This window comes from Bactrocera dorsalis, chromosome 2, assembly GCF_023373825.1.
Source record: "Bactrocera dorsalis isolate Fly_Bdor chromosome 2, ASM2337382v1, whole genome shotgun sequence".
Classification (NCBI taxonomy): domain Eukaryota; kingdom Metazoa; phylum Arthropoda; class Insecta; order Diptera; family Tephritidae; genus Bactrocera; species Bactrocera dorsalis.
Genome location: NC_064304.1, coordinates 91,946,564 through 91,967,217, shown reverse-complemented (window position 1 = coordinate 91,967,217; position 20,654 = coordinate 91,946,564). Strand labels below are relative to the sequence as shown.

The 20,654-nt window shown below is 34.5% G+C and overlaps 2 protein-coding genes across 3 annotated transcripts in view; one reads left to right on the top strand and one right to left on the bottom strand.

The window, feature by feature from the left end:
- The first annotated feature begins 10,567 nt into the window (after positions 1-10,567).
- The window catches only part of LOC105230257 (arrestin domain-containing protein 3), a 28,668-nt gene continuing 18,581 nt past the window's right edge, over positions 10,568-20,654 (top strand). The window contains exons 1-2 of one of the 2 annotated variants that reach the window (XM_049449813.1): positions 10,568-10,690; positions 19,463-20,308. In XM_049449813.1, the coding sequence (XP_049305770.1) occupies positions 20,194-20,308 (115 nt within the window). In that variant the 5' untranslated portion in view covers positions 10,568-10,690; positions 19,463-20,193. Of the gene's footprint in view, positions 10,691-19,312; positions 20,309-20,654 lie in introns of those variants that run through there. The other variant, XM_011210936.4, reaches the window with a different exon arrangement.
- LOC105230256 (arrestin domain-containing protein 3) lies at positions 10,758-17,406 on the bottom strand. Its single transcript, XM_011210935.4, has 4 exons — positions 16,444-17,406; positions 12,438-12,805; positions 11,841-12,363; positions 10,758-11,768 (listed from the first exon to the last, which is right to left on the bottom strand). Exons 1-4 carry the CDS (start codon positions 16,556-16,558, stop codon positions 11,329-11,331), a joined length of 1,446 nt encoding a protein of 481 aa, XP_011209237.2. The 5' UTR covers positions 16,559-17,406; the 3' UTR covers positions 10,758-11,328.

The following is a 20,654-nucleotide window of genomic DNA, read 5'->3' as shown; positions in this document are numbered from 1 at the left end:
CAATTTGTGCACACAGCGTTCATCCACAGGTAATTTCTTGTATTCTGTATCCTCAGTCATGTTGGTAATTATTCAATGTAAATAATTTGATTTACGATCGAGATGAAAGTGTGATATATATATTTGTAGGTATGTAGGTGAAAAATTATGAAAGGATGTGAGCAAGGCTCAGTAGTTTTACTGCAGCCGTTAGCTATTTACTTATACTTTTTCTTTTGAATTTCGTTGGCGTAGCAGATATGTGACTTAATCTTGTTGTGTTGTTGTGTATGCTTCTGCAGTTTTCAAGCGTCTTCGGTTGCGCTGCTAGTGTCGCTGTAGCTTCGGTTGCAACGTCTGAAATGCGAATGAGAGCAGCAAATTAGTAGAAATCTGCTAAATGGAAAAATCAAAAATCAATTGAAGTACATTGAAAATTGAAAATTGGGAATAGAAAACGAAGATGAAAATTAAACTTTGCGTACTTTTTACTAGTTGAATTTCAATTGAACGAGTAGTACGAGTAGTCGAGTGCCCAATAAAAAAGCTTGAGAAAATAAGTGAGGAAAAATGTAATCCAAAATAAAGACTTGAAAATCATTGAAGCATGATAGCTGTCTTGCCTTTTAGTGCATCGTGTGGCATGAGTATGTGCCAATCTTCGCACGAATCATTGTATTTGCCATTTAAGTTGGTTGTCTGTCAAATTTGGGTGTTATTGCGACCGGCCAAACGGCCTGCATCGCTGGGAAATTGATTACCTTCATGGTTCAGCGGAGTTACGGGCATGAAAATGACGAAATGAAAATTGCAAACATGTAGGAAAAGAAGGAAGCATTATAATAAGTAAATGCAGTGCCTGCCCGAAGCGGTATTTGATGATATAATACATTTAATAAACATATGTACGTGCATGTTTTTGTTGCATGTATATGAATAGTTGTGGTTGCTTAATAACACGTATAAATAAATTGTATGGCCTTTTCAAATTCAAAATATTCAATGGTTTATTTGAGTCGAAGGATATAAATTAAGGAAAATATACTGAAATTGTGCTTAAACCAACTTAAATGATTAAGAGTTTTCCGGTTAGCATGAAATTCCGGTCCACGTAACCGTTATTTTTCCAACATCCATTAAATTTAATTTGTTTTTAAATGTTACGATATACAAATTCACAAAGATTTGGCTCATCGACTTTTTTTTTGCTCTCAAAACTGAAAAATTCGGTTCAGGAGTCCATTGGTCCAATATATAAAATCGCCAGAAAAACTTTTAACGTCGTAAACAAACGTATTTCCAAGACATACAAAATGTAATGTTTGAATTAAATATTTTAACTTCCAACGTTTTTTGCAATAATTTTATCTCAATTCATATTTTCTTCATAAAGAGAAAAATTAAAAATAATAAAATTCTGTAGCTTTGCCGTTCTGCAGCGTCAAAGAACTTTCCTATGCATTTGTTTATATGTGAATAAATATGTATGCAAGTTTTTGCAGAAATTCTATATATTCACGCTTCTCACAGGCTTTTTAAAAGCATTTTAAGATATTATAGAACGAGGACGCCTCATTAACTTCAAATATCTGGGAAAATGCAATTGTAACAGCACATATGCATATACATACATAAAAGGGGTATATAGCCATAGCACCGGCTAAAAGCGGAAAAGAACACTAACAGATAGGCTCGCGAAGTGTAAATGGAACACCAATGCAGACACATTTTCAAACACACCCTGCAGAGAAGAGCGCTAGTTCAGAACTGGTTCAGCTCCATATAACATAACCCTTAGGTGTCCTCGAAAATAAAAATTTTCTACAACTCGATATATTTATATTTTTAATAGTTTAAAGGTATTACGAAGCACTAGAAAATCAGAATTTGTCTTACACGACGAATCGACCGTTTAATTTAAATGCTCTAGTTCTAAATCGTTAAATTCACACAGGAAAGTTTGTTTTTCCCTGCATGGTACCTGCACTACAAATGTGTATCTGAGTCTATGAGCGCGTTACTGAAGTTGCGACTGCCAAGAATCCAAATTTAATTCAATTCGAATGCAGTGTCGTAAAAATAACTAAAATATCAAAATGAGAAATCGGAATTCTGAGGCTTTACAAGCGCTAAAAACCACAAATAGCGCACCGGTACAGCAGTTCACTGAAATCGCTTTTAAAATAGTTTAAACTAAACATGAATGTGTCGTATTTTATGGAGTGGAATTTTTGTGTTGCAAGCACACTCGAGTGTTGCAATAAACAAACAAGTGGCGAGTACTAAAAAGACAAGTTCATAATAAAAACAACAGGTTTTCTTAAATAAATCATAAAAAAAAAATGCAAAAATAATGGCTAAAGTAAATGCTTTTAATTTTTTGCTTGAATTGCATAAGGTTTTATTTAGTTAAATAAATTTTTTTTTATAATTTCAGTCGAGTATTCATGTGCCAAATGCAATATTTATTTATAATAACAGAAACAGTGGAACAATGCTTTTCTAATAGTCAGCCCTAGACAGGAATTAGGACAGGACTAGAACAGAGCTTCTTACAAAATCATTCCTACCTTGATTTTTTGAAAAATATGGCAAGTAAAGCTTCCCATGACTTCTTTCCATAATACAAAAATACCATACAGTATTCAACGAAGAGTACAAAAAATTCCAATACGTAAGAGTACATAGTGTAATTAACTGTGCAGCAAAATAGTGAAAAGATGTCGTTGGCAATCGGTTTAATCTCATTCTGAAATGTTATGAAAGTTTACTGGCTTCATAATGACCATCGATTGCCGCATGAAATACTATGGTCTTTTGCGGTTTTGACATGCGAACAAGCGCAGAAAGGAAATGAAAGGGTAGGGAACATGTTTTTAATCACACGAGTGCATCAAAAAATGTTGAGAAATTACAAAGCAAAGCAAAACAAATAATTATCATTTTGTGCCAAAGGTCCCATTTCGAAGCAACACCCACAACACACCCGACAACCGCGTCAACAGACAAGCAGATAGACAAATAAACCATTAAAACTGCAACTACTCCTCCATGAGGTTCAATATTCCAACTAACTGTTTTATTTTTACTTATATATACATACATACATCGGCGCAAGGGGTATGGGGAGCGGCGTTCATACCTTATGTGGGCACTCAACTGATTAGCCCAACACGATACCATAGTATGAGTGTACATGTGTTTGTTTCGAAATTGATTTACATTGCAGCAGTAGAATGAGCCGTAGAGATTTTGTAAAGCAAAGAATAATGACACGGCGTAGGTTTATTGCCTTGGTCATCGCATGACACGTCACTGCTACCTTACAGTCATAAAATGCCAATAGAAAATTAATAAAATAGCAAACGATATTTATTTGTAAACTGTGAGAGATTTCCGCTTTGTCATGAGCGCCAAAAATGCTTAAATCAAATCGATTTTTCTTTTACATGGAACTCCACTCTGAACTTGTATTCTATGCATAGATTTATACCCAAACATTCATACATATTTAATATTGTATACAGTTTTATCAATTTTTGGTTAAATCCACTTCCATCACTACGACAACAACGTCAGCAAACAAAAACAAGGAATGAAAGCAATTAAAAATTAGCGTTTAAAAGAAGAAAAAAACACCATAATAGAAATGTCTGCAGTAAATATAGCGCTGTTAGTCTGGTCATTTACCTTTTGCACAATTTCATGCGATCATGCACTTTAGTTCTCCCTCTCGTTCTCTCTATTTATTCAAAAGTTACATGTACATATGATATGATGCAGAATATATGAATTTTTTGTCTATCAATTTTATTAAGATAACTCACATATAGGCCGAAATACATATGAATGTGGTATAAAGTTACCCGGAAGTTCTAAAATCTTTATATTAGGCGTAAAGGAAGTATTGATTTATTGATTGAGACTGAGTTCGCACATTTTCACACTGTCACATATAAATGTTATAGGAACGTCACATGCCAAATTTGGTTGAAATCGGTCGAGCAGGCCTCGATATGTGTTTTCATCTAAAAGTGGGCGCTGCGACGCCCATGAGCCAATATTGACCCCGGCTTCATTAAAGCAGTGTCATAGCATATAATGGGTAAAAATTAATATCTCTGGCGTATTAAGCTACTGCTTTATCGCGCTTTAGGTAGTTTTAACGGTAACGTTATATGGGGAGTGAGCGCGGTTAACATTTGCCAAATTACAGTTCTATATCTTAATTTAGTTATGGCACTTTAAATGTTTTCGGTTAATGGCGTTGTGTGGACGTGTCAGTAGAGAACTCGTAATTTTTTTTTTTTTTCAAGGAAAGCGCATACCAAGTTTTATCAAGATATCTCTATTTTTAACTCAAGTTAAACGGACAGACAGACAATCACCCGACTTTCAACTCGTATCTTCATCCTTATCATTTAAATACAGTATATGTTACCCTATATCTATCTCGCTGTTTTTTAGCTGAGTAAAACTAATATACTCTGTAGCAACATGTTGCAGGAGTATAAGAAATATATGTCTATTTCAGTATTATTGATTGGTGAAGTCTGAAGTCCCGAAGTATGTTTCGGGTCGTTCTCCTGTTGCAATTGCCAAAATGCAAGGAAAATTCTATTTAGCATATGAGAGTATGACCTTATCTAAAACTCTAACGTCTGCATGTCTGTCTCATGTTTTCTTGTATCCAAAAAATAGGTCCCACATTACAATGAGAAACAATCCATTATATTGCCGCAACGGCGTTTGAAGGACTTAGTCTTGTAGCGGACGCCCATTTCTTTGTTTATGGACGTCAAACTCACGCCCAACTATCATTTCTTATCATATTAATTCTGCATTGAGACCATAAAATGTCGAACCTTTTTTTCTTAATTTTCAGCTCCGCCCTAATTAATGTGTCGTTTTGCAAACTGAATACGATTGCTTCTATGCCGTTTTCTCAACATTGGCACCTTTCGGGACCATGTGTCAAAGCAATTTTTCTCCACAAGTTATCTTCTTGCTGTTATTGAAGAAATTTTTGCACATAATTCTTATTGAATGGCTGCAGAGGCCTTAAACGGTACGCGCGTCGGCAATCATGATATTTCGAACGATTTCCGCAGTTATTTTTTTGTGGTCGGCCTTTTTTTTCAACCTTTTTCGGAAATTTCAAGGCATCAAACAAAAATGTTTGACACATATTCCATATGTTTGCAAATTGCCTTTTCGTGCGACCCATTTCTTGCAAATTTTGAACGCACAACCTTTCCACCTCTGATTAATGTTTTGCTGGACCAATTTTTTTTAACTCGACAATGCTATTTTTTCCTCTTTTTTAAAAGTACATATTATTGCCTTTGTTATTATGCAGAAAAGTTACTACATAAATTAAAAATTTCAAAAAAAAAAAATTCTGACACTGATTCAAAGCAATACCTTTGATGCTATTTTATTGTCCGTAACTGCGTATACTATAGTGTAAAAAATCTATGAATTAAATAAATTTTATTTAACTTACATATATCGAATTTACTTAACGTATATTTCAAAAATGTCCTTAGTCAAAAAAGAAATTTAAATAGACATACAATGTATTTCTATACTAAAATGAAGTGACAACTTTAAATATACGAGGGCTGTCCGATAAATAACCGACCTAACCATGATGCACGCGACTTTTTCAAAATTTTTTTTTTTATTTTTCTACATAGTCTCCTTGTAACTCCACACACTTCTCCCAGCGATGACTACCCATCTCTGACAAACCCTTCCAAATAGTACTTTGGCGTGTCTTTGTCTGCAAACTACGAATGGTTTCACGAAAGAGATTGCCTTCTCATTTGACGAAAATCTCTGGCCACCGAGCGCAGTTTTAAGTTTGATGAAACAAAAAAAAAAGTCGCTTGGTGCTAGATCGGTGAATAAGGTGGATGGTCCAAAGCAGTTCGAACCGCAAGTCGTGGATTTTAGCCATTGGCGACTGTTGAGGTGTGAGATGGTGCGTTTGTCTTGGTGGAACAAGTTTCTTTTTTGATGCAAACTGGGCCGATTTTTCTTCCAAATGGCTCCTGTTATAGTTTTTCCTTTTTTCAAGATAGTCGATAAAAAATGAATTCCATGGCGGTCGCAAAACAACACCTCCGCCATCACTTTTCCCAAGCCCGAAGACACAGCTTTAGGTTTTTTTTGGGGCTGGTTTCCCCATTTCAATCCACGGTTTGTCTAAGATTGGTGTTTTTGTGTCGGGGGAAAATGATGAGTCCAAGTTTCGTCTAAAGTTTATCAATCGGCGCCAAAAACGGGTTTTATTGCCTCTAAAAAACTGAGCCAACAGAGCGGCTGGAAAGTTTCATGCGCGCCACGTTTGTGGTCTAGCGTAAGCAAACGCGGCACCCAACGCGCGGACAGTTATCATGCCCTAATTCTTGGTTTAATATATGACAAACAGTTTTTCTTTTGGACATCTCATAATCTCAGCTTATTTTCCCTTAACTTTAATCCGTCGAGTAGTTCTAGTAACCCATTGATGAACCTTTTAGCGATGTGTATCGTTATTTGTGTGGTATCATGTTTTTTGAACGCCCAGGAAGGTTCATAGTCATATCCAAGCTCCTGCGACCACGTTTAAATTCAGCTGCCCAAAACTTTTACGGTGGCTGGTTAAAACCGATGGTGTCAGAGTCCAACCAGACACAGAGAGTCCCCAATTCACTCTTTGATTTGTGAAGGCGTATTGCCTTTCAAAAATAAAAATTTAAGTACAGCTCGATATTCAATTTTTTCCATTTTGGGAAATCACCGAAATTATAATCACAAAAACGACTGTCAACAGATAATTGGCGCAAGCTAAATTTCTGAAATTTTGGCGAGTAGCTATTATAATATGCACAATTTGAAGTAGAAACTTTTTTTTCAGATGTGCCGCTAGCTTCACGTTGAGGTCGGTTATTTATCGGACAGCCCTCGTACTAAGAGACACAAACAGAAATGAATAAGCAAGAGCACAAACTACAAACATTAATACAAATGGATAAAATCCACAAGATGACGTATGAATGTATGATAATAAATACACAAACTTTGACTCATTAATGATGTATGACCGTGTGTGTACCTACAGAGGTAGACCTCTATTCACATTTATTTATATTTTGCTGAATGAAATCATTCAGCCGACCGAAAGCAATAAGGAAATGTAAGGATGGGTTAATATTCATACAAACCGAACTAATAAATTAACCAGAGACATAAATTGGGCCCCCAAATATTTAGTATTAAATTTATTTAAACTTGACGCAACTTAAATCTAAAACAAGTCGTAAATAAAGTATGGAATGGATACCCGCCTTCCCAGTTAAAAATTAAAATTATTCGGAAGTGTAAACTTTAATCTTTATGCTGTTGAGTTTTAAAATTATTATGGATGTTTTTGTATATAATCTAATGCTAATTTGGCAGCACTTTTAACCGTGGCACAGACAACCCTGGCTTATTTTACGCTCCCTCTCTGAATTCGCTCTTCAATATTTTACTTATATTTCGAATTAACGGAATGCTGGCATTGTTTTTGTTTTCTTTTTTATAAGAGCAGCGGCGACCATAGCGCTCCAAGGGAATTCACTATTACTGATTGTCGGTTGGCATGGGCCTGTTGTGACTTTTTAAGGGAACCACACTGATACTTGTGACGGTGAACTTTGTAAAGTAGCAGTGATTTTTAAACTGTGACTGTTGTTGACTAGAATAACAAATTGTAAAAGGACATAGGCCAATAAAGTAGAAACAAAATTGTTTCCCTTTTTCAGTTTACGTACAAGGTAAATAGTTTATTAGAATAAAAAGAAATTAACATAGTAAATTCATTTTTAGAAAATCACCGAAATACACAAAGTATATACATAAAAGATTAAAATTAAATAGTGTTAAAAATATTTACATTACATGGAAAAGAAGGGCAAATATATCACAATTTTGCGGAAAAAAAGGCATCCACTGCATTCTTTAAAAAATTGCCACACATAACTCATTTTGTGTTCTTTTTGACCACAGGAACATCTCAATTTTTTTATTAAGGAATAAGTAACAATGATTTTGTTAACAGTTATCGTACAAAAATTAATGTAAATGATTCTTTATTTTTTAAGACGCACATTTTTAAAGTCGCCATCTAAAAATATTCTTCTGGAAGGTTTTTTTCCAATATGAAGGATCACTCAATCAGGTAACGTCTATTTAAAGTAAAAGCGGAAACATGATATTAAAAATATTTCGTTACTTATCAAAATACTTTTTTTTAAAAGTTTTTTTAAATTACTATATAAATTGATTGCAATTTTAAAATTAAAAATTTTATAATTGGCCTTAATACAAGCATGGAGGTTTCCTGTTAGTCAATTTAATTTGTACATGAATATTACCCGTTTAAAGAGAAATTAACTTTTTTATAGTTAAACCAATTTTATACTTGTCTAAAATTGAAGGAAAGTTCATAGCTTTAATGAAGTATGAATTCATCACAGTTTGCAATTTTTTATATTCCACGCGAAATGCGATATTTGTCACAGTTCGCAATTTTTTCATAGTGAATACGGGAATGCTTATTTTTGTCCCAGTCGCAATTTTTTCATATGATACTGTGACTAGCTCCTTTGGTCACAGGTCGCAATTTTCTTATATTCCGCGGTGAATGCTATTTTGTCACCAAGTCAAAGTCGCAATTTTGTCATATGATACTGTGACTGCTAATTTTGTCACAGTCGCAATTTTTCATATTGATTACTGTGCGAATGCAATTTTGTCACAGTCCCGCCAATTTTTCATGTGATTACTGTGGACTGGCTTACTTGGTTCGTTAATTCCTGTCAGCTACTTTTAGTGAAACTTGTCACTAGCTGTGACCCCCAAGTTGAATTTTTATAGTTAGCAGTGACAAAGTCACAGGTACTCAAATATTTGCCATCTCTATTCTGATACCTACACACAACAAATTAAGATACCTAGGATAATAAGGAATAAAAGAAGATATGTACATAATATCACTAAAATTATTAACTTGAGTGTTGAAAATGAAATATAGAGAAATCAGCATGCCACTTACCTTTGCTACTAAAAAAATATTATGAAGTAATGGTATTTATAAATTTTCTGCTATGGTATTGTAAACTTTCAATTCAATCTGTGCATGAAAAAACAGCTGCTTGAGATTGACCTTTAACGCACCCCGAGTGCACTTAATAACATTGAATAGTGGTTTCACGCCATGCACAATTTTATTATTATAGCTTACAATTTAATAATTTATATGCATATGTATTTTAATATCCTATTATTGATATTTATTGTTTATTGGTTTTGTTTTTGTGGCATTTTTTTTTTATGAGAGCGGTGGTGACAATTGCGCTGCAAGGGACAACAACAAATCTAAGAAAGTAAACATCTGCGACTTCGTAGCTAGCAGCTCGGTTAAGGCAAAAAAAAAAAAACATGCTCCAACTTTTAAAAATGGGCAGATACGGGGAAAATTAGAGCGAACTGAAGAATGCAAAAAGGATGCATAATATAAATGAGACAAAATTATTATCAGAAAGAATGTTGAAATTAAAAAAATATAGAGAAAGCAGGATGTTAACTCACCGTTTCAACAACGGGAAAATATAACGCAAACCGTTGAACCAATGCAGATGCAGCGGCGTAACACACTTCGATTTTTCACCAAACAAAAAACTGTCGTTTTCTGCAAAACACACACGCGCGCACCTATGTACACACTATTGGAAAAAACCGCAGAGGCGTAGCAATGCAAAAATTTAGTCAAGAAAAACACGCTTTTGTATATCTGTATATGTTTCCAACAAATTTTCGACTTATAATTTTTTTACTAGAACTTTTACTTGTATTGTGTTGTATGATATTGATTTCAGATAGTTTTCACAAACAAAAAATAAAGTAAAAATTGTAATTGGACGACGACAAAATTACGTCCATCTTGTATTACTCAGTTTTATTCAATAAATGATTTTCTTCTATTCTGAGCACTAAAACTTGGTCGCACTCTGTTGACAGAGTTGCTTTGAATTTACTTGTGATGTTTTCCTTGTTTTGGTTTCCGTATAAAATTACTTTTCCGAAAAAAAATTAATGTATTCATGTTTTGAAGAATTAAGCTACAAATATAAGATAATTAATAAATAGTGTGCATTAGAAATATTTAAACATAATAATTTCGTTGTAAATAAAATATCCTTCGGCAAAACCAACTCACTCAATTTAAATTGGCAGCACTACGGAATTAACACAAATGATATTACCATTTTAGAATATTAAATTATATTGTTTTAATAGAACTATATTAAAATACTTTTATTTAAAAAATTTTAATAAGCATTTAAAAATCTGCTGATAATATTACTAAGCGTCGATAGTTCCAAACATAACTTATAATCGGTAACGCGCCCTTTGATGAAGCTGTCAGCTTAAGTATTTGAGAAATACGGCAACCTTGGTTGCTTATGTTCTTATTTTTTAAATTATTAAGATAAATTCTTAATAGTATTTTAGAATAGAAATACGGTAGATAATATTCATCAAATTAGTTTTTGCACTTTTACCCTTAAAATAAATATATATAAACTAGCATCTTAGCATTTATTCATTGATATGGATGTAATAAAAAGAAAAGCAGTCTTCTAGATATGCGCATCCGCCGGAGGTGCAACGGAAGTATGTGAGTATTTACTTAAAAATTAAAAGTCTTTGATGAATATGTATTATTCAAAGTTGATTTTCACATTTATTTATTTCATATTTATTAAGCTGATAATGTGAAATATTATTATTGCTCGCAAGTTTACGTGAAACTGAAAAAGATACATCGTTTGCAAGAAAAACGATCGGCTAGATCAGAGCAGCAACGCAACCAAATCGCGAGACTTACAATTTACTTCAATTTAATTTAATTTTTATGAAGCGGATGTTCCGTTTTCAATGTTTCAATATAAGCTACATATTGACATACGTACATATATGCTGTAGAGATTATTTCCTCTGTATGCAGACTTTTTCAGTAAAGTGGTCGTAGGAAGTAATAAAAAGATTTTATTTTATTATTTTTTCGTCTTTTAATAATTAATATAAAATTATACAAAAATGTTCATATATGTAAATATGTTTAAACAAACATATGTATTTGTTGTAAAATGCAATAATTTTGCTTCATATGCATGCATCTATATAAATATAAACATTTAAAACTTTTAAAAATCGATTAGGAGTCTTTACATATGAATATGTACATATGCATCTATGTATGCCTGTTTGTTTGCGTAATACCAAAAAGTTATTCTTCAAAATAAATTCCAATATTTATTTCCAACCAATACCAGGCTTAGAACCTGGTGCTGGTGCCGGAGTGGGCTCATAGTCCGGCGGCAAGCTGAATCCTAGAACCTCTACATTGCCACCACCAGTGGCCGCGGTTGTTGTGGGGCGCGCAGTAGCATTATTTAAGGATGGTGCAGATGGCGTAGGTGGAGCTGGTGAAGATGCAGCAGCTGGTGAGGGCGTATAATTGTGAGCTGGTATAGAATTGTTATGCTGCGGAGTAGAAGGCATTGGCGCTGCAGGAGCTGGCGCCGGAGCAATATTGGAAGGATATATACCATTTGATGGTGGTAATGGTTGATTATTTGGCCCAGCATTACCAGCAGGTATGCCAGCATCGCTGAGAAAGACAGGATAACGTGGGCGGAATGTGTTATCTTCAAATTGTTCGCTACGTACATCCTCCTCGAACATAGGTGGTGCTAGGGGCACAAATTAAAAATTATTTTTAATTAAGAAATATATTGAATCTATATGAAAGAATGCAAACATACGTAGTGGCTTGTAGATCGGCCCTGAGCCAGGTTGCGTTGTAACCGGACCTTGGTCGTTGGCGCTAGCATATAACGGCACAGTGCCGATGGTCAGTGGAAATTCGATTATCAAATCTCCGTGGATGCGTGAAACTTTGGCTATGAACTTCAGAGTATAACTCACTTTAATGAGACTACAGTTCTCCAGTGAAGTGGGCGTGGTCGAGGGAATTTGCAAATATTCATTAAATTCCGCTTTATTGTTTTTAACCACTTCACCACAGTGATTATCTGCTACTTTAACTTCAACAACTTGCCGTTTAGCTTCCGGATTTCGGCTGGTGAAGTTGACTTTCTTCATTAACCGCACCTTGACATCGGAGCAGTGCACATCTGACTGATTGTCCAGCACAACGTTGAAGCGTATCTTCTGTCCAGGTGCGTAAGCGGAAAACGGCACCTTTACATGCATAACCATTGGTCCTTTGTTGCCACAACAAAAACTCCAACAGAATGTCTTCTCTTCGATCTTTTGAAATGGTTTCTAAATCAAGTCGAAGAGGTAAAAATCATTAAACATTCATTTTAGTAAAATAAATACATTTATCAAACACACACCATATGGTCCGGATTCAGGTTCAAATCATATGGTGATATCACCGTATAGCCCTGCTTGAATTTATTGTCATAACGCATGACACGATCGATCACCAAAGCGACCTCATGCTGCACTTGACCCCACGAACCGTTAAACGATGTGGGTGCATTCGGTGGTATGGTCGCCTGAAAGGGAAATGCATACTTGCCGGCCGGCAATTCGATTTGTACGCCACCACTTTGTCCATAAACATGATTCTCGCTGCTGTAATACAATTCGGAACCGGAAAACGTTTCAATGGTCTTCTGCGGTTTACCCTCAGTATCTTGTTTGGTTACATTCTCCGTCCAGCGGGTTTCAGCGTGACCACAGACGCTGATGTAGATAGCTGTGAATTAAAAAATAATAATAATTTCTAACTATGTACATATGTATGTATGTATGACAGTACATAACTGTGTAGCATTACTTAATCCACAAATTAATTGTCTAAATTGAATTACTTTGCTCTAATTCTCCGCTGCCTTAATATGTTGCTACAGAACTACCTAATAAGTCATATTTGCTATTGTACTTCGGATGTGCGGATGTATGTCACTTATAGAGCATCTGTCCATGAGGCCTTTTGTGTCGTATTTATACTTCGACATTGTATCGTGCAATTTATCTTCCTATTAGATCATGCGTTATTCTTTTGTGGCTGGGGAATTGCGTTTTTTTTTTGTAAATACTAAATTGTTGTCCAACGAAATGTTTGCCTCACAGGTCAAATGGTAGTAATTGATAGTTCTTCTTTTTAGTTTGCGGTATATTATGATAAATTGTTACGTTTGGTTGCTGAGGTGAGTAATTTATCTTAACCATCAATCGGCAGCCGACTGAAACTTTTATTTTAATGGTTGAAGGGAGCTTTCTAATGATAATTCAGTATAAACTTGGCCCTGTTAAGATGGATGTTGGATCTACTAGGCAGTTTAAGTGCGCCCAGAAACCATTTAGTTGTTCGCTTTTCACCACAGTCCTGACAACTAACTATTTAAATGATTAAATAAATTAGCAAGACCTGGTCTTCGTACGTAAAGTTTTAGATCTGCAGATTTTTTTAGTTTTGACTCGGAATTAGTTGTTTGTTATTGATGTAAGAACTGATAGAAATTTTGATCAATACTCATATTATAAAGGTAGAGTTCGCTGATTTACATTACATTAGGAAACTATTTCAAAGTTAGTTGGTCGAAATATGCTATAGTCATTCGATTTTCTTTATTTTCACTGTCATTATTAAGTATGTACTGGAGGACAATTCTGCAAAATTACGTGTTCTTGGCTTTTTAATTAAAGACAGGATACCAGAAAATAAAAATCTGAATAATGGGTTGCATGGGAGATATGTGTAACGGGAGATATGCGATATGGAAGATATGTTATCTGATCTGGAAGATTTCCTGAAATGATCAGTTTGATACTCGTTCAGATATCCCCAAAACTGAAGAAGAAATTTTTATAATCCCCAAAAGAGTCGCCGCCTCGAAACCGGTTTTAGATCCATATTCTCTCAATCAAAGTTGTTTAGAATGAACCGCAGAATATTTCCCGCATATGCGATTTTTCTGTCTTTTTGGCTCCCTGTAAATCGACCCATTCTAATGTACATATGTTTGGTTTTATTAGTTATGAATATCAATGTTTTAAAAATAGTGCAATTATCAGCAATTGCACAGCTATTAACATTCGTATATGCATACATACATATGCATATGTATCTACATACATATATCCCTGCATACATATACATATATATATGTACATATATTTGAATGTTCATTAATATGTAATCTCATGAAAAATTATAACCTACAGTGATTCAATGTATCAGTAATCAAATAATGCTTGTCTGCTATCAGAGTCAAAGTGTAATTTGAGAGTTGGAAAACAGAAATAATTATAAAATTTCAAAACAGGTTTAATGTATCTGCCTTGGTAATGTGTGTGAACGTGGTCAATATAAATTTGATTTAAATGTATGTATGTATGCCAATTATTTATTTTACTTTGTTTTTGCCTCTATTGTTTCGATAGCGGCGTGTTATATAATGCCGGCTTCATCGTTTTTGAGTTCATTATTAGTAACTAATATACATATGTATATCTGTGTCTGTTGTACACCTCTGGTAGTGTTTCAACGAGTTTCCGGTGACGTAATCCGGCATTACAGATAGATATTCTTTGGTATATGTACAATTGTATGTGTATGACAATGTAAAAGCATATAACATAATAACCCCAGTATTGAAGAAGAATGACTTCACTTTACGGTATAGATACATATGTATGTACTTAAGTAAGTATACATACATACATACTTGTACATATGTAAATTTTTGGTAAAATACTTTATAACTTCAGCAGGGAATTTAAATGATGAAAGCATAATAGTTTAAATATATGTATATAAGTTTGTATAGAGGTGGTCATTTAGTCTTTCTATCCACTATCTGTATCACTGTATCTATCAGTGCGTATGTATTCAATTTAGCATCATATACCCACGGAATGCTGCATAGTACATCAGAACATCTTTACATTGGGAAATGGGTATGCGGTTTAGTGGCTCTGAGGGTGGAAAGTTTAGGGTTTCATCCGGAACACGGAAAAACTGTTTTTACTTTTTGCTTTAAAAGTAATAATTACGAGACTTATGGACTTGGGCTTGCACAAGTTTTTGTTTTAGGAGAGTGACCCATCCAAGAAACAAAAAGTTTTTGGATAACTCGGTTAAAAAATTAATATATGTATATGCTCTTCTCTTGAACTCGCTAAAATAGTGATTTTGAAAATTTCAACTAAATTGAGTTTTGAAAATTTTTCTTTGCTGGTCCAGTAGTCTGGAATATAAATTGAGAGATCTAACTCAAGACTTTGGTACTCAGTTGGGTTGGTATTGCAAACCGTTTGAAACTTGAAACAGATCCTTTATAGTCTGCTTCCATTCGGTTTAATGGTTCAAGAGACTATGAAGTGAAAATTTTTTTTCCTACAAACAACTCTAATGATTTCTGCTACATTTGGCACGTAAAATCACCGCTAGACTGAGCTTCAAAACCATTAAAGTACATAAAGTGCATTTGGCGATTTTTACGATGAGTGAAATTATTCAACAAAAAAGTTCCATTAACTTCTGTGTGCGGAATTAAATTTCGAAAGCGGAAACCTTCCGAATGTTGGAAAAGTCCTTCGGTGATAATTGTTTATCGCGTGCAAACTGTGTCGCGTTAACGTCTGTGAAACAACGCTTTCCGACTACCAGGATGTCATGAAACGTATTATTATTGGCGATGAGTCTTGAAGCTTTGCTTATGATCCGGAAAGAGATCCGGAAAGAGACGACCAATCGGCAAGGTCAAAAATCTAGATTATGTTGACAGTTTGCTTCGATTATCGAGGTGTGGTGCGGTCGGAATTTCTTCCGACCGGCCAAAGTGTCAACAAGGAATACCATTTGAGTCGTTTGCGCGAAGCTATTCGTAAGAAGAAGACGGAATTATGGGCCGACAACTCTTAGTTTTTGCACTACGATAATGCACCGTCGTATACTGCATTGTTTCTTCGTGAGTTTTTCGCCGAATTGTCAACCAATATCGTGTCGCAAAAACCGTATTCGCCTGATTTAGTTTCGTGTGACTCAAACGACCGCCCCGGAGAAATCGTTTTGAGCGTAAATCGCTACGGGTATTAAAGACTATTCCGGAAGTTGATTTTAACAACTGTTTCGAAGATTGGAAAAACCATTGGCACAAATGTATTGAAAGATTACTTTGAGGGGGACAACATACATAAATTTTGAAGAATAGATTAAGAATTTTGAAATTATTTAAAACAGATTAAAAAAATTTAATTTAATATTTTACAACAAATATGTATATAATAATGCAATCATTCAAATTATTCACACCAACTGTAATTAAGGTTTCTTTTGGTTGAAAAATTCAAAACATAATTAAATTGTAAAAATTATATTATACGCACATCTAATCGTTTTCGGCCTTGTTGTTATTAACTCCGCCACGCCGGAAACCGTTTGGCCGGCATAGTAAACACCCATTGGGTTGTTGTCAAATGTGATGGTGCACTTGCTAGCCATTTTATTGTTGTCGTTTTCAATTCGCACAAATGCTTTGTTTAGTGATCGGCTCGCTATTTGATGTGTATGGGTATTTAATATTCAAAACTGTTGCTCTCGGTGTGACTTCACCAAAAATGCTGCAGTGAGGTGTTGAATGAATTTCAAATGACGCAAAAAATTATGGTGACACAAATATTATTGCTCCAGCTACGCTCGAGAGTATGTATCAATTGAAGTGTCGTGAATCACGACCACACGGCGATTGGAGTTTCAAACACACGCCCCAACAACTGCGCTGCCGATTCGTTTTCGCATGCAAAGTTGACACTCGTATTTTGGGTGCAATGTGGTACAAACTTTGATAGTTGTTGCGTGTTTCAAGGTTACATGCCGGCATTTACCGGTGTGTCTCTGTGTTGCGTTATAGTTTACACAAAAATACATACATATGTATCTATAAACTTGTCTCTTATCCCACCTCACTCCACCGTACACAGTGTTCCTGTTGGCTCAAATCAACGCATACAATTATTATTATTTCTTTTTGTTTTGGCAGTTATTTATAGCTCTCAGTCAGTATGACATAATTTTGCACGCACGCGACCGAACGACCGACCGACCCAGCACCCAACAACGTTTTAAACTATTCCCGCTTATTTATTGCTATACACGGAAGCGATACAAATCATCTAAGAGCACTGCGGGTGTTGGAAGCGGCGTCACACAGCAATACACACAGCTAATGGTGGAAATGCTCGTTCAGCATATTCTCTCGTTTGAAACTATCCCTTGGCTGAGTATGTGGAACTGTGCTCCATTAAACGCGTCTATTCGTCAGCAACTTCAATTCCAAACTGAATTAAATAAATAAATATAACAAAGACGCAACGTTCACAGACTCAGCGGAAAGACTTAACTTTTACTTACATAAAAATGCGTTGCCGGTGGAGCCCTGCGCATAAGAACTGAATAAAGATACCAATGTACTAATGTGTGTACATATATAAAAGTATCTCGTATACCCTGCTGGAAAATCGTTCTGTTGCTTGCATCAAATCGTTTGACGGACGTTTCCAGTGGTTTTCCGAACAAATAGCAAGCTTTATGAGAGGGAAAAGCACTTGGGGTTTTCATAATGTCTGTCCAGAACTACCATTTTTAGCTATAAATGGATATTCTGAATGATATCGAAAAGGTCAGAAAGTAAGGCGTTTGATCTCTTTTAGTCAACTTGTAAGGGATTCTTTAAATGCATTACAGCGTTCGGACTGGTTTGGACTAAATACTTATTAAACGGTTTTCTCCGTGCTTTTAAATAAAATACGTTTATTTTTATCAAAACTATTTTATGGAATTTGGTTTCTGATAGTTTGTGTATTATATAAAATAATTTACAAAAAATATAAGCGTTTCTAAAAGTTTCCCCACTAACCCGAAACAACTCTTTTAGATTCTCTTACCGTGTATAAGTATTTACATAACATACTTTTTATGAAAAAATATACTTCACCTGTGTAAGAGGTATTTGCCTAAAGTTTTTTAGGGAGATTTCATAAAAACATGTTTAGCTTATACTTAATTTTTCTCTGAGATAAATTATTCTTGCAAAATTTTTCTACAGGGGTTCAATACTATTACTTGCGTTTGGGTCGGAGATTTGAGAAACGCTTGAAGACAAGTTTTCATTTAAGACTAGACTCACGTCTTAATGACAAATACGCACACGGGTTTTGTTGTTGGGCAGCTTTTAAAGCTTATAGTGCTTTGTTTATGTTGTTATTTTTATCAGGTAGTTTGGTTAGTAGTGTTGGCTTACCGGTGATAGCCATAAAATAAATAGTTTGCAGCTCTTGAGAGCATATCGTAAATGGTCTCACACGTTAAATCCAGTTTTATAGAAGACAAAAATCTGCATAATGTTGGAAATGTGATTAATAATATTTCAGCTCACTATGTGGGTCTGGCTTTATATGTAAATGTGTGAATAGATAAAAAAGCAACACACAAATTTTGAAGTTTGCTACATGAAATAATAAAAGTTTAGGCTTTTTATGAGTAACTACATATTACTATTATATTTTTAAATATTTTTTTTATCCATTGATTCAAGGCAAAAGTGGACTAACTTATGGTATATGTATGTGTATATGTACATATGTATGTATGTGCATGAGTACACAGTAGATGTACATGGAACGAGTCAGAGAGTTATATTTAAAATGCCAGATTATTATTACACCAACTCCTAAGTATCTCTCTGTCAATATTACTTGTTTCCCCAAATATTTTTGAATTTGCTTTAGAGCAGCAGATGATAATAACCGTTAATCTTATGGCAAATATAACGTATTTTTCAAGGTCATAACGACAATTGGAACTCAAATTGTAGCTTAGTGTTTTGCTAACAGAAAATACTCTCTGAGAAAACAACAGTTTGTAATTTAATAACTTAATAATTTAGAGGCAAGCGAACGGAAAAAAAGGAACATAATATTAACTTTTTTTAATAAGAAACACCTAAAAAAAATTTTATTAGGGACGCTGCACTTACTTCTGTTGCTAGTAAATCAGTTCACAATAGTATTCTAATTGCATACACTGTCGGCTTTAAAATACTCACACAACATGTTACACACGATCGTTGACTCCATTAAATTTGTTTTCTTTTTATAAAGGGGAACAAGAATAATAGGGAATTCATACAAAAAGATGTCAGTATTCATTATTATTATATGAATATATGTTTTGCCTTTGTTTTTAACTCATTTATATTTCGTTCGCATTCGTTTCAAAATAAACTGAGAAACGGCAACACTGTTCCCCAGCTGTTCCAATTAGCAATTTCCAAATATTATTCATCTCTTTTACGCACACACTTCGGATAGCGGCAATAATAGGAATGGTATTGTTTTATATTTGCAGAGAAAATTATGAATGCGGGAGTTTTTCTTTTCGTGGATGAGTGGATAAGTTCTTGTGGCAGGCGGCCCCAGTGCAATACCTGGCGAATTGAAAGTATTGTATGTAATAAAATAGCATGAAAGAGTAGTTGAAGCGATAAAAAGGTGTGGAGCAGAATTGAATGAGCGCCGAAAAGAACAGAGCAAAAATTCCTACATTGGCAAAGACTTTTGCATTTTGCTTTCAAAACACTTGCGCTGGAAGAACAATAAAAATTGCACAAAGTGCATTCGGTAACTTGCGTAGCAGAAGGAAGTTTAATCGTTAAATTGTATGCGAACAAGTCTTTATAAAAATACAAATGAAATCAAACGATTGCCGATTGTAAGAAGATGAAATCTTCAATGGTCAAGAGGTACGAGAACTCAATCTAGTGTACGTATGCGGAGAAAGTGGCGGTGGAGCGGGTGTACGTACCATTGTTTTTGTGTAGTGTTAGTGTCAAAGTGTTTATTTTTGGATAAAATATAAATATAAAAAAGAAACGAAAATGCCAAATACCGAAAGCATTAACTTAGCCTTGTCTGAAATTTAGCTAGTAAAGGAGAAACATAAGGCAACGAACTTATGAAGTGAACTGAACCAACAAATATAACAATCGAATATTATTGAGTTTCATGATATATGTATAAATTGGCATTTTTCTGAAAGAAAAGACTCTCCCAAGTGTAAAAGGAAGTAGTGTATCTGCAATGGCAACGGAGAAGTTACGCATAACATTAAACAACCCGGAAAAAGTATATTCTGCGGGTGAAACAATAAAAGGCGAAATATGTTTGAATCTAACCAAGCGCACAAAAATACGTGGTATGTACATGTTTATAAAATATTTATTTATTATGCCACACTTCTAAATGCCTATCTACATCTGCATGCATTCACATACTTTCGAATAGAGCCCCAATAAGTTTTACAATTAATTTCTGTGATTATTTTGCATTCCACATAGAATTACACAGCGCTACACATATGTATGTATGTACATGCATATGCATAAATATCAACACATACGTTTTTCAAACAAAAGAACTTTACTGCAATGGTCCAAGCTCTCTACGGAAACCTGAATCATCAGCATTTATATACCATTATGTATTTGACTCAGAGTACTTAAAAATTTACTTTAAAACTCTTTTGTTTAAGCCATGAATAC

Bases quoted from the DNA above. Each gene is read 5' to 3' on its own strand.
- LOC105230256 (XM_011210935.4), bottom strand. From the start codon at position 16,558: ATGGCTAGCAAGTGCACCATCACATTTGACAACAACCCAATGGGTGTT. The intron at 12,806-16,443 runs GTGCGTATAATA...TTTAATTCACAG, and splicing joins AAGGCCGAAAACGATTAGAT to CTATCTACATCAGCGTCTGT. The intron at 12,364-12,437 runs GTGTGTGTTTGA...GACTTGATTTAG, and splicing joins ACCTGAATCCGGACCATATG to AAACCATTTCAAAAGATCGA.